Below are 13,660 nucleotides of genomic sequence, written 5' to 3' on the forward strand. Positions count from 1 at the left end.
CTGATAATCAGGCAAATTGGTTACCTTGAACTAGCAAATGACCAGCTTTATTCCATGATGGAGAAAGTCTGGCTGTGACTGAATAGGAGAGACAGGTTTGAAGAATGGCAGGAACTACTTTCTGAGGAGTCACCATCTAAAAATATTCAACAGCAAAAAGGAGACAAATTTTAAAAGCAATGAGCATTTTCCCAGGGAATCATCAATTCTGCATTCAAAATACTTTTCATATCTGTCACTTCTTTCCTTATACAATGTCTACCACCTTGGTACAGTATAAATCTTTTTATTTTAAGTGGAAAAAGTTATATTTGGAGTCAGAAAAACTGGGTTCAAATATCAGTAACTAATTGTTTAATCATGGGGAAATCACTTTACTTCTCTGAGCCAGTTTCCTTATCAGTAAAATGAGAGAGCTGCACTCAAAGCTCTAAATCTATGGTCCTGTTCATCTCCTTTAACTACTGCAACAATCTCATAACAGATCTCTCTACCTCTACTAATTTGTCCTTTATTCCTGTTCCTAAAAATCTTTCCTGTGCAACACTCTAGTCACATCACCTCTCTGCTAAAAAACTCTCATGACTGCCTTGCAAAACCTTGAATGACCTCCCTGTGCCACAAACATCACAAAGACTTTGCACAATTTTAATAAAGTTTATCAAATATTATTTTGTCCTGTATTTGTGTGTATATCATATTTTATAATACATCACATCCTGATTAGACTATAAGCTCCATGATGGCAGAGTTCATATCTTACTATCATATCTAAAATTTGTGCCCACACCCTCCCTCCCATCTAGAAAATACTCTGTATACGTTGGGTAATTAATAAATATTGAACTGAATTGACTAAAAGTTCCTTTCTTGGTCACTTATATGGCAGGACCTTTAATCAAAGCATTATATTCAGCAGCAGACAGACCATTTTGGATTAAAATATTTCCAGATATGCATACATTAGATGCATGAGCCCATCATTGTGAGAATCCTTCTATGTCTTCTCACTTTTTTCCATGTTTTGCCAAGCATTGGAATCCTTCCTATTGTTCCTTTATTATCTTTGTGATAATCATAGTTGATAACATAATGCAGCCTAGTTATACTAAGCCATGCATATTTCTGTTTCCCCTGAGGTTGGCTAAAATAAGTAAATATAGACAGACCTGCAGTAGAATTAAGGAGTTTAGCGTCACTTAAAGCTCTGTATTAGATCGCAGAGTCACTGATTTATGAAAGAGACTTTAGAAGCCATCCAGTCCAACATTCTCATTTTATATATGAGGAAACTGAGGCCAAGAGAGGTTAAGTGACTTACCCATGGCCAGAGAGGTAAGCAAGTGGCAGGACTGAGATGTAAATTGGTCTGGGATTGAACCCATAGTCTCTGACTCCAAATGTGGCATTCTTTCCACTGTATTAAACTCCCTCACTAAATAAAAATGATTACCAGAGACCACTGTTTCTGATCAATCTAACTTTTCATAAGCTTAAATAATCCTTTATGGCTATTCACGTCCAAACTACCAAGTTTGCAAAGGTAGATATTAGCAGATTTCATTAACCCAGCAACCCTATACTTGTAAAGTTCCTGAGCAAGAATCCCTTTCACATTTCTTTCTATTCTTCCCTGTTCTGAAACCCTGCCAGAAATTTCTGGGGCTAATTTTAATAATTATTTACTGTGGAATACAAATGTCCTATTTTGATGCCTCACACGGAAATAACACTGAGGTTCTCAAAGGCTGTAAAAGCTCTGACAAAGTTTATCAAGTCACTTTTTGAAAACTATTGTTGTTTATTTCAAGTATAAAAACAACATTCATTCAAATAGCTTCTAAAATTAATGACTGGGAAATATGACCAGCAGTAAGATGGAGCAGGAAGGTTTTTATTTTCTTAGAGATCACTCCAACCTAAGAGGGTGGACCAGTTTTCTAAAGCAGAAGGCATTCTTGGCATTTCCATAAAGCACTGACGTTTCATGAGCCAATATTCTGAATTTAAATGTTTACCTAAATTCATCTATTTGATTAAAAGATAAAATGTTTCAATACTCATTTATGAATGAGAACTATAAAGCCCCTTTTATTTAATTAAAAAAATCTTCAAACGCCCTACTTTATTCTTTCAATGCATTCAGAATAATTACTAGCTTATCTTAAGTGTTTCTTTTGGGTGTGGGGGGGGTGTGGGGGGGTGTTAATAGGGCACCAACATTCCCTACATCTTACTCTTTTTATTCCATAATACAGTTGGCTGGTATCCTCAGAGATACATTCTATTACATACAGTGAGACCTGTGAAAAAGTTATGATCAGTATGCACAATTGTGAATGTAAAGGTCAATGTGTAAAAGATTCTTACTCTTGTTCATAGTATGACTTTGTCTATACATTCTACTTTTGAATTTAGGAAAAATCTCTTGAAGCATTTTATTTTTTGGAGGTGGTCAAATATGTCCACATGAAAGAGCAGCTAGAACTGGAGACAGAAGAGATATGTTTGAATCTTGGCTCTTTCACTTACTCCCAATATGACCTTAGGTGAGTCATTTAATTTCTTTAGGTCTCAATCTCCTTATCTATAAAATAAAAGGACTGGAATAGATGATTATTCCAGCTCTAAATCTATGATCCTATAAAGTATGGGCCTAGCAACAAACTCTGCTGCTATTCAAGTACAAGCCTAAACAAATATGGAGAGACTCAAACACCAAATGATGAATTCTTTAGCTGTGGTGTCCCCTTAAATAAAGAAAAATATAAAATGGCCCTCAGTCCTCTGTGGCTCCCTTCTATTCCTTAAGTGATAGAGCAGCAAAAGAAGGTAGGCAAAGGGTGATAAAAATCAGTCTTTGGAACATTTATAACACTAGTTTAACTTCTTAGTACTTGAAGTAGAAGATCTTAGTTCAAAACTGAATTGCATAAATATGGTACATTTCTTTTATAAATGACACTAGAATATATATAAAGAAGTTGGAGGGTAAATGACTCACATCATAGTTTAGGCTTTTGCCACCTTCCTTCCAAACTACTGCATTAACCTACTGATTGACTGCCTTCTCCTCCTGCTATTCTTTCCCCTCTCTAATCCATCTTTGGTTGCCAAAGTGATGCCCCTAAAGCACAGTTTGACCATGTCCCTTCCTTTCCCTTCTCAAAAAGTTCCATTGGGTCTCTATTGCTTCTAGGCTAAAATGCAAATCCCTCTGTCTGGCTTTTGTTGTTGTTGTTTTAAATTGCTTTATTTTTTTCAATCATCAATTATTCATTTTTCTCCCTACCAACTCTGTCTCACCAAAAAAGACCCCAAAACCTCATAACTAACTAGTATAGCCGAATAATACAAACTCTCATATTAGCCATGTCCAAAAATGTGTCTCATTCCATATATTAGTCCATCACTCTTTCAGGCAGTAACACCATTCATCATCAGTCCTCTAGAATCATAATTTGTCATTGCATTGACGAGAGTTCTGAAGTCTTTCAAAACTGTTCATTTTACCACATTGATGTTATAGTATAAATTATTTCCCCAGTTATGCTCACTTCACTTTGTATCAGTCTATACAAGTCTTACCATGTTTCTCTGAAACACTTCAATCATTTCTTATACCACAATAGTATTTCATTACATTCATATAATTTATTCAGCCATTCCTCAATTGATGAGCATGCTTTTAATTTCTTGTTCTTTGGCACAAGAACTGCTAGAAATATTTTTATACATAAATGACCTTTTCCTCTTTCTCTGATCTCCTAGGTATATAAGACCTAGCAGTGGTATCACTAGGTCAAAGGATATGGACAAATTAGTACATTTGAGGCATAGTAGCAAATTGCTTTCCAGAATGGCTGGACCAATTCACAAATTCACCAACAGTGCATCAATGTGTCTGTCTTAATGCAGCCCCTCCTACATTTGACATTTTTCCTTTTTGTCAATGTTCTTAATCTTATGGGTATAAGGTGGAACCTCAAAGTTGTTTTAATTTGTTTTTCTTTAATTCAGTCATTCAGTCAATAAAATGTATTAAGTGCCTACTAAGTGCCAGGCACTGGGACTTTGTAGGGAGGAAGAAGGTATCTAGCAGGCAAAGGCACGATGTAGAAGTACAGAGGACTACAGTCAGATAGGAAAAGAAGAGATAGCTGGCCTGGGCACTCACCTTAAATGGAAGTTCTAGGAGGGCTCTTCACTCTCCACCCTCCAATCAGAGGGCACTGATTGTGAGTTCTAGGGCTAAAGTGATCTTGCAGGATGAAAATGTTCCTATGGCATGAGGGAGAAATCCAGAGGAGTGCAAACAGGTGTGATTTGGAGCATTCTTTCATATGGCGATAGGTAGCTTGCATTTCTTCCCTTGAGTTCATATATACTGTTGCGTTTATATACACTTTGACTATTTATTAATTGGCTAATGGGTCTTATTCTTGTAAGTTTGAATTAGTTCCTTAATATATCTTGGAAATGAAACCTTTATCAGAGAAACTTATTGCAAAGATTTTCCCCCTCAATTGTTTTGCTTATATTCTTACCTGCACTGTATTTGTTTGTGCAAAAACTTCATAATTTTATGTAATCAAAATTGTTCATTTTATCTTCTGTGTTCCTCTTTATTCCTTGCTTGGTTATGAACTCTCTTCATAGATTGGAAAATTAATTTCTTCTTTTTCCCCTCTAATTTGTTTGATATGACCTTTTATCTATAGGTCATTATCTTTTGGGAGCTTGTCATATGGTATGAGATATTCTCTAAACATAATTTCTTTGATATTGCTGTTCATTTTCCCCAGCAGTTTTTGTTAAATAGTTGGTCCTTGTTCTAGGAACTAGGGTCTTTGGGTTTTATGGCTACTACATTCATTTACTTCTTTATATTGTATATCTAATCTGTTCCATTGATCAATTTCTATTTGATAATTATTACTAAGTAGTATGATTTGAGTTGGTATTGCTAGCCCTCCTTTCTGCCCTGCTTTTCTCATTATTTCCTTTGAGATTCTTGATCTTTTGTTCCTCTAGATGAATTTCATTATTATTTTCCTAGTTTTAGAAAGTAATACTTAGGTAGTTTTATTGGTAGGGAACTGGATAAATAAATTTAGGTAGTATTATCATTTTTATTAAATTGACCCTGCCTACTCACATACAATTAATATTTCTCCAGTTATTTAGATGTCTTTATTTCCATAAAAACACTTGGCAGCTGTATTCATGTAATTCCTGTGTACATCTTGGTAGGCTGACTTTCAAGTATTTTACACAGTCGGTAGTTATTTTAAAAGGAATTTCTCTTCATCTCTCTTCCTTTTTGGGTTCAATTAGTAATATATAGAAATGTTAATCATGTTTGTGTTTGCTTTTTATCCTGCAACTCTGCTGAAGCTATTGTTTCAATTCATTTTAGGTGACTGATATCATCCATGAAAAGTGATGACTCTTTTTTCTCTTTCTTTATGCTTATTCCCTGAATTTATATTTCTTACCCAATTGCTATGACTAGCATTTCTAACAGTATAACCTGTAGTAGTGGAGACAATGGACATCCTTGTTTCCTTCACAATCTATGTTTCAAAGTTGGACTACTATAATGAGAAACTAACTGATCTCTTGCTTTTAATCCCCACTTCTCCTCTCCATGTTCTTGCCTGATTGCCTATTGAGTTTAATGTATGTCTACACCAAATACTTTGTATGTGTTTAATCCTTCTTTGTCCAATTCAGATGAATTGGACACTTCCATCATGTTTCTACAATGTTCTTCCCAGACACCGGGATTATGTGAGATAGTAAGTTCTATCCCTTTGATCTCTCTTGCTCCTAGGCTCGCTGTCTTTGTACTCACTCATGGAGACATTAGGGCTATAAGGAGATACTTCTTTCTTTTTCCTTTCTTAGAATGTACACACATCATCATCCTAAAATCCCTTCCAACTGCTTACCTTTCTATGCTCCTCTTGACTTTTGTTTTTCAAAGTATCTACTCAGATCTGGCCTCTTTCAATGACTGAACATTCCCTATTTAAATTAAAGGTCTCTTTCCCCCCAGTAACATTTCATGAGTAAATGGTTCATGGTGGTAAGCTTTTATCTTCTGCCTTCCAGAATAATGTACCAGCTCTCCTCTTCTTAAAGTGGTAGCTGCCAGGTGTTGGGTGACCCTGATTGTGGCTCCTTGATACCTGAACTCTTTCTTTCTGGCTGCTTGAAGTATTTTTTTTTCTTTGATGTGGAAGCACTGGATTTTGGGTATGATGCTCCTGGGAGGTTTCATTTAGGTGTTTCAGGATGTGACTAATAGATTTTTAAAAATATATTTACTTTGCCCTCTAGTTCTAATAAGTTTATGCAGTTTTCATTCATAATTTCTTGAAATAGCATTTCTAAGCTTCTTTATGATCTAGATTTTCAGGTATTTCTACAAGTCTTAGATTCTCTCTCCTTGACCTGTTTCCAAGACAATTTTTTTATAGGTGATACTTTATATTTTCTGATTTTTTCTCTTTCAATTTTGTCTATTTCTTTTTGTTTCATGAAATAACTCTGTCTAATCCAACCTAATTTTCAAGAACTTTATTACGTGAGTAAGGTTTTGTCACTCTTATGCTATGCTGTTTATTCACCTTCCAGTTCTTTCTTCTATAGATCTCATTTGTTTTTTATTTTTCCCCTAGAGCTCTTGTTTCATTTATAATTTCATTTTTTAATCCTTGCTTCATTTCCAGAAACTGCATACAGATTGTAGTATACCTGTGACTTTCTTCAAGGCTTGGCTTTTAATAATGTGGAGTTATTCTCTTCTTCTATTTGTTATATCATGGACATTTTCTTCTGTTTACTCATTTGTCTAGCCTTATTTAATGAATTGGGACTTTGTGGTAGGGCTAGGCTGTATGCACTTCTGGAAGGAATGGTTCAGTCTTCTTCTGTCCTGATCTGTACTATCATGGTATTGGTTAAGAGGGCTATGTTTACAAGAACCTCAGGAGTAGTTCCAGCTAACACACTGTACTGGACAGTTAACAGAGAGTGTTTTGTGCCAAAGTAGTTTGATCTAAGGAGCACCTTGATTGTTACCCTCTAGGTGCAAGAAGGCACACAAGATCCAGTCTGAGGTAAGAGCAACAGAGATGGAGGCTTTAGAAGTCCTTGGATAGCCCTTGGTTCAGGTTCTTGTCTCTTTGCTACCTGTATATTGCTGCTGGCTCCAGGCTTTCCTTAATTGTCCCCATCCCCAGAACTAGAAGGAGTTGTACTTCTGGGTTATCTTTTTCTATTTATACCCTTTCTTTAGTTTCTTCAGGCTTCTCTCTGTCCAGACCATGACTACCAAAATGCATATGTTATGGTTTCTTCTTAGCTTTCTCGATCATTTGATTTGCTGCTCTTTTCTCATCCTTATTAGTTTATAAGACAGCTAAGTTGTTCTGTTTCTCCTAACACTGCCATCTTGAGACAAATTGTGACAGAAACCTTTAATAATCACAATTCTCTTTACAATGTCTGTTTGATAATCATAAGATAAATAATGTTATTCCTATTATATCTTTCAATGAATCTTGTATGATTTTAACTTATGTAAGGAGCACACCTTTTTTTGGAGGAAAATCTTTAAGGCTCTATTTTGTTCTACTGAATCTCTAGTAAGAAATTGCATTTTTATACCTTTCAAGTTAGTTTTGTGGCTGTAAAGATAAATTTTTCTACAGAGTATCATTTGAGAAAGTATGCCTATTCCATTCTCATATCTTCATCAAAGATGCCCTAGATATGTATGCAGATTACTATTAAAGATTTTTTTAAAGTAGGGAAAGTAGCTGCATAGGTCAGAAGTTATTCATTTTTGTCTCTGTCTTTTCTGCTTTTCTTGGTTTTTTCCAAGTGTTTGATATCATTTCTTCTTTCAGATATATTGAGAATTTGCTCCTAACTGCCCTCAAAGTTGTGTTATCTCCAGCATGAGCCTCCTCTAAGTATACTTGGTCTGGTTCAGCTATTCTTCCTATTTCATTTCATGCCATTTCAATTTTTTTGGTGATGTTTCTTGGGGCTAACCATGTCTAATACCTCTTGACTCTCTTGAAGAAAGTACTCAGTACTCGATAAATAATTATGAAATTTTTCTGCATAATACTTAGCCTCTTCCATTTCTTAATCCTGAGCCATAGTTTCCAACATATTTTTTGTTGCCTCTCCTAATCCTACCTTTACACTGATTTCACTGAACGTTAGAGTATATTTTAATTTGCAGGATTTTACTGAGCTCTTTATAGAATTTCTCTACCATCTTATCCACTGCAACACAAATGGATACATAAGCTGCAATTATCTTCAAAGTTGTGTTTTGTAAATGAACACTACAAGACAATCCATGAAATGATATTTCTTGTTACCTTTGGATGCATGATAAAAACCAACTTCTGTCTTATCTTCAAGAAGATCCTGTTAGGCCCTTTTCCATTTAGCTTTACATTTCTTTTATCTTCTGGTTTCTTTCATAGTTAGAATATTGAGATTGATAATATTCAGTTCCCTTAATAGTTCCATTTATTGGTCACCAGAGAAGCATTTAACATTTATAATATTATTAAGGGTAGAGTCAAAACCACTCCACTCCATTTTACCTGGGATACTTTAACTAGGTGAGAACAGATCTTAATTCTAATCATAGCCTTGAACTAAGTACAAAAAGGCATTCTAAGAGGTATTTGATGGATTCAAATGACACCAGCCAAGAGGTCTGTTCTAGTTGGCTAGGAGATTTAATTATGCCTCCTGGTTCCTTTATCAAAGCATTTCCAGGAAAGATATTGATTCCAGAAATTGGAGTGAGCATGGTGTTCTAGTTAAACTCTCCTGCAAAGGAATTTTGGGGGGGAGGGAGAAGGAGAGTACTTAATTAAGTCTCCTTTCCTCCCCTAATTCTTGACTAAAGGAGGGCCTTTGAAGAGTCTGGAGAATGTTGGGATTTCCTATCTTTCCATCTATGTCCTAAATTGTGTCCCCAGATCAACTGGAAGCAGTGTCTGCATCATAAGGCACCAAGGACAGACCAGACTCATGGCTCTACAAGGAATCCATGAAAGGCACTATATCATGCCTATGGGGAACTTCTTCAGTACCCAATGAATGGAAGAAAAAGACCTCCACCAACCAGGAGCTGTGGGTTAACCTTTGTCACATGTGCTTCCTAAGCTGGAACCCACTTTCCTCTCAACTCTATATGCTTATGAAAGGATGTGTGGCAAACATTTGGAGATGATGTTTTGTATCAACTATTCTTATTATATCACTTTAGTAAATAAATAGTCCTTCCTAAAAACTACTTACATATGGCTAACTAAACTGATTCTTAACAGATAATCTTGAGGGAAATACAGTGGGAGCTCCAATAGAGGGTACTACAGGATTACACCTGAACCTTCAGTAATACTCCTAGAACCTTAAGGGGGAGATGTAACCAACCTAGCTCTGGGAATCCAAACAAACTGTGAGGTTCAAAGTTAGGATAAGGATGACCCAGAGTTTATATTGGTTATATATTTTCATAGATTTTGTAAAATTATGTGATTCTTAGTACTCTCTATTCCCTTTTTACCCATTTTGGCACTATAACCACAGGAGCAAAAGGAGCTCTCATAGGACTTAATTATTTTATGTATTTTTCTTTGTTTCAATAATTTCCAAAGAATGTCTAGCAGACAGCCCACTGACAAGGAGCTTCTTTACGTTTAGATAGGTGACATAACAATTCCTAAGATAATAGCTGAAGAATTTCTAGCATGAACAAATTTACCCAAGCTTGTACTCTACTGGCATAGCCTTGAAAAATCTATTTTCAGTCCCATGCCATGATAAAGCATCAGCATATTACTTTTGTATACATATAAGTTTACAAACAGGAAATGATTAGATGGCAGCTGGAAAGCAGGGACTAGCGTGAGCTCCCCGCTGAGTCCCTACAAAAACCTATAAAAAATGGCTCTGAACCAATTCTAGAACTGCAGAACCCACAAAACAGAAGAGGGAAGCAGGGCTCCAGCCCAGGACACCTTGGATGGTCTCTGGGTAAGGTCTATCCTGCACAGAGCTGAGAGCAGAGCCCAGCATGAGCGGCATGGACCAACCAGACCACGAGCCGGGCGGAGCGTGCCCTAGTGCCCTGAATCGGTGAGCTGCAGCAGTTACCAGACTTCTCAACCCACAAACACCAAACACAACAAAGAAGGTTAGTGGGAAAAGCTGCTGGGGACAGGGTTATAAAGGAGTTCCTGGGTCAGCTACCGCCCCAGGGGCAGCGGAGGTGGGGCAGCCACAGAAGTACAGCTGCAGTTGCTTCCAGCCCCAGGCCCACCTGGTGGGAGGAATTAAGTGGCAAATCAGAGCAGGAGTGAAGAGCCTGCTGAAGATCTAAGCCCAATCCGGGTTGGGGGTTCTTGGGGAAGGAGGAGTGCTGGTGTGGCAGAGCTGGCACATCCCCCAAGCTTGGAACATAGTTCTCTAAACTCTACAAGCAGTCATACCCCACTGAAAAACTCAAGGGTCAAGTTAGTTGGCTGGGAATATGGCCAGGCAGTGAAAACGCACCCAGATTCAGTCTCAGACTTTGGATTCTTTCTTTGGTGACAAAGAAGACCAAAACATACAGACAAAAGAAGTTAACAAAGTCAAAGAGCCTACAACAAAAGCCTCCAAGAAAAACATGAACTGGTTCCAGGCCATGGAAGAGCTCAAAAAGGATTTGGAAAAGCAAGTTAGAGAAGTAGAGGAAAAACTGGGAAGAGAAATGAGAAGGATGCGAAAAAACCATGAAAAACAAGTCAATGACTTGCTAAAGGAGACCCAAAAAAATACTGAAAAATATACTGAAGAAAACAACACCTTAAAAATAGACTAACTCAAATTGCAAAAGAGCTCCAAAAGGCCAATGAGGAGAAGAATGCCTTGAAAGGCAGAATTAGCCAAATGGAAAAGGAGGTGCAAAAGACCACTGAAGAAAATACTACCTTAAAAATTAGATTGGAGCAAGTGGAAGCTAGTCACTTGATGAGAAATCAAGATATTATAAAAGAGAACCAAAGGAATGAAAAAACAGAAGACAATGTCAAATATTTCACTGGAAAAACCACTGACCTGGAAAATAGATCTAGAAGAGATAATTTAAAAATTACTGGACTACCTGCAAGCCATGATCAAAAAAGAGCCTAGATATCATCTTTCAAGAAATTATCAAGGAGAACTGCCCTGATATTCTAGAGCCACAGGGCAAAATAAAAATTGAAAGAATCCACTGATCACCTCCTCAAATAGATCCCAAAAAGAAATCTCCTAGGAATATTGTCACCAAATTCCAGAGCTCCCAGATCAAGGAGAAAATACTGCAAGCAGCCAGAAAAAAACAATTTGAGTACTGTGCAAACACAATCAGAATAATCCAAGATCTGGCAGCTTCTACATTAAGAGATCGAAGGGCTTGGAATACAATATTCTGGAGGTCAATGGAGCTAGGATTAAAACCAAGAATCACCTACCCAGCAAAACTGAGTATCATGCTCCAAGGCAAAATATGGATTTTCAATAAAACAGAGGACTTTCAAGCTTTCTCAGTGAAAAGACCAGAGCTGAATAGAAAATCTGACTTTCAAACACAAGAATCAAGAGAAGCATGAAAAGGTAGTCAAGAAAAGAACAGAAAGAATTGCAAGGGACTTACTAAAGTTGAACTGTTTTGTTTACATTCCTACATGGAAAGATGATGTGTATGATTCATGAGACCTCAGTATTCGGGTAGCTGAAGGTAATATGCATATATACATATATATATATATATATATGTTTATGTATATATATGTATACGTGAGTGTGTATATATGTATATATGTATGTGTGTGTATATATATAGAGAGAGAGAGAGCAGGCACAGGGTGAGTTGAAGATGAAGGGAAGATATCTAAAAGAAAGAAAATCAAATTAAGGGATGAGAGAGGAATATATTGAGAGAGGGAGATAGGGAGAGATAGAATGGGGTAAATTATTTCACATAAAAGTGGCAAGAAAAAGCAGTTCTGTAGGAAGAGAAGAGAAGGCAGGTGAGGGGGGAATGAGTGAATCTTGTTCTCATCAGATTTGACCTGAGGAGGGAATACCATACATACTCAATTGGGTATCTTACCCCACAGGAAAGAAGAAGGAAGAAGATAAAACAAAAGGGGAGATGACAGAAGGGAGGGCAGATGGGGGTGGAGGTAATCAAAAACAAACACTTTCGAAAGGGGACAGGGTCAAGGGAGAAAATTCAATAAAGGGGGATAGGTTAGGAAGGAGCAAAATATAGTTAGTCTTTCACAAGATGAGTGTGGTGGAAGGGTTATACATAATGATACGCATGTGGCCTATGTTGAATTGCTTGACTTCTTAGGGAGGGTGGGTGGGAAGGGAAGAGGCAAGAGAATTTGGAACTCAAAGTTTTAAAAACAGATGTTCAAAAACCAAAAAAAAAGTTTTTGCATGCAACTAGAAAATAAGATACACAGGCAATGGGGCATAGAAATTTATCTTGCCCTACAAGAAAGGAAGGGAAAAGGGGATGGGAGGGGAGTGGGGTGACAGAAGGGAGGGTTGACTGGGGAACAGGGCAACCAGAATATATGCCATCTTGGAGTGGGGGGGAGGGTAGAAATGGGGAGAAAATTTGTAATTCAAACTCTTGTGAAAATCAATGCTGAAAACTAAATATATTAAATAAATTTAAAAAAGAAAATAAAAGAAAAAAAACAAACAGGAAATGATTGATTGTTGGAATGGCAGTTATTTCAGAATTAGTTACCTATGAGTAATCAGATTATTAAATAGAACAAAAGTAAAAATCAACACTAAGTTAGAAGGATAAAGATGAAACATTGTGTGCAATTACAATTCAAATTGAGCCTATTTAATCAAGCTGCTAATTTAGAAAAATTGCAAATGTACTCTGATCGATCTCAAATTCAACACATTCAAAACAGAACTCATTACATTTTCCTCAAAATCCATTTTCTCTTCTAAGCTTTTCCATTTGTATTTAGGAAACCATTATCCTTCTAGTGATGTAAGTGTGCTACCTTGTCATCATCCTTCACTTTTCTTTCTCCCTCATTTCCCATATTTAATCACCAGCCAAGTCTTGGTAGTTTTACTTCCAATTAACAGTACTTATTTCACAAGATTGTTGAAAGAACCAAATTAGATAATGTACATTAAGCACTTTACAAACCTTCCATGTTATACAATGTTTACTAGCATTGCTATTATTATTTTGGTTTTTGTTTGTTTTTCAAGGCAACTGGGGTTAAGTGACTTACCCAGGGTCACACAGCTAGTAAGTATGTCAAGTGTCTGAGGCCAGATTTGAAGTCAGGTCCTCCTGACTCCACTGCACCACCTAGCTGCCCCTACTATTATTACTGTTAACAAATGTTGCTACTACTACTACTGAGTATTCTCTATCAAATCCCTGACCATTAGAAGAATTAATCTTTTAATGGTCAAGAATGCTCAGGAGCAGTAGTAGCAGCAGGAATAGTAGCAGCAGCAGCAGCAAAAACTTCTACTAAAAACCAAAGAAAATCTTGGAATACAATATTCTTTTTTGTTTGTTTTCTCTTTTTTT

General features: G+C 36.7%; 1 protein-coding gene across 1 annotated transcript in view; it reads right to left on the minus strand.

The window, feature by feature from the left end:
• The window catches only part of C1H18orf63 (chromosome 1 C18orf63 homolog), a 55,888-nt gene that overhangs the window by 27,303 nt on the left and 14,925 nt on the right, over positions 1-13,660 (minus strand). The window contains exon 4 of the mRNA XM_036742002.1: positions 25-136. Coding sequence (XP_036597897.1) covers positions 25-136 — 112 coding nt within the window. The remainder of the gene's footprint in view (positions 1-24; positions 137-13,660) is intronic.

Source organism: Trichosurus vulpecula, chromosome 1 (genome assembly GCF_011100635.1).
Source record: "Trichosurus vulpecula isolate mTriVul1 chromosome 1, mTriVul1.pri, whole genome shotgun sequence".
NCBI lineage: Eukaryota > Metazoa > Chordata > Mammalia > Diprotodontia > Phalangeridae > Trichosurus > Trichosurus vulpecula.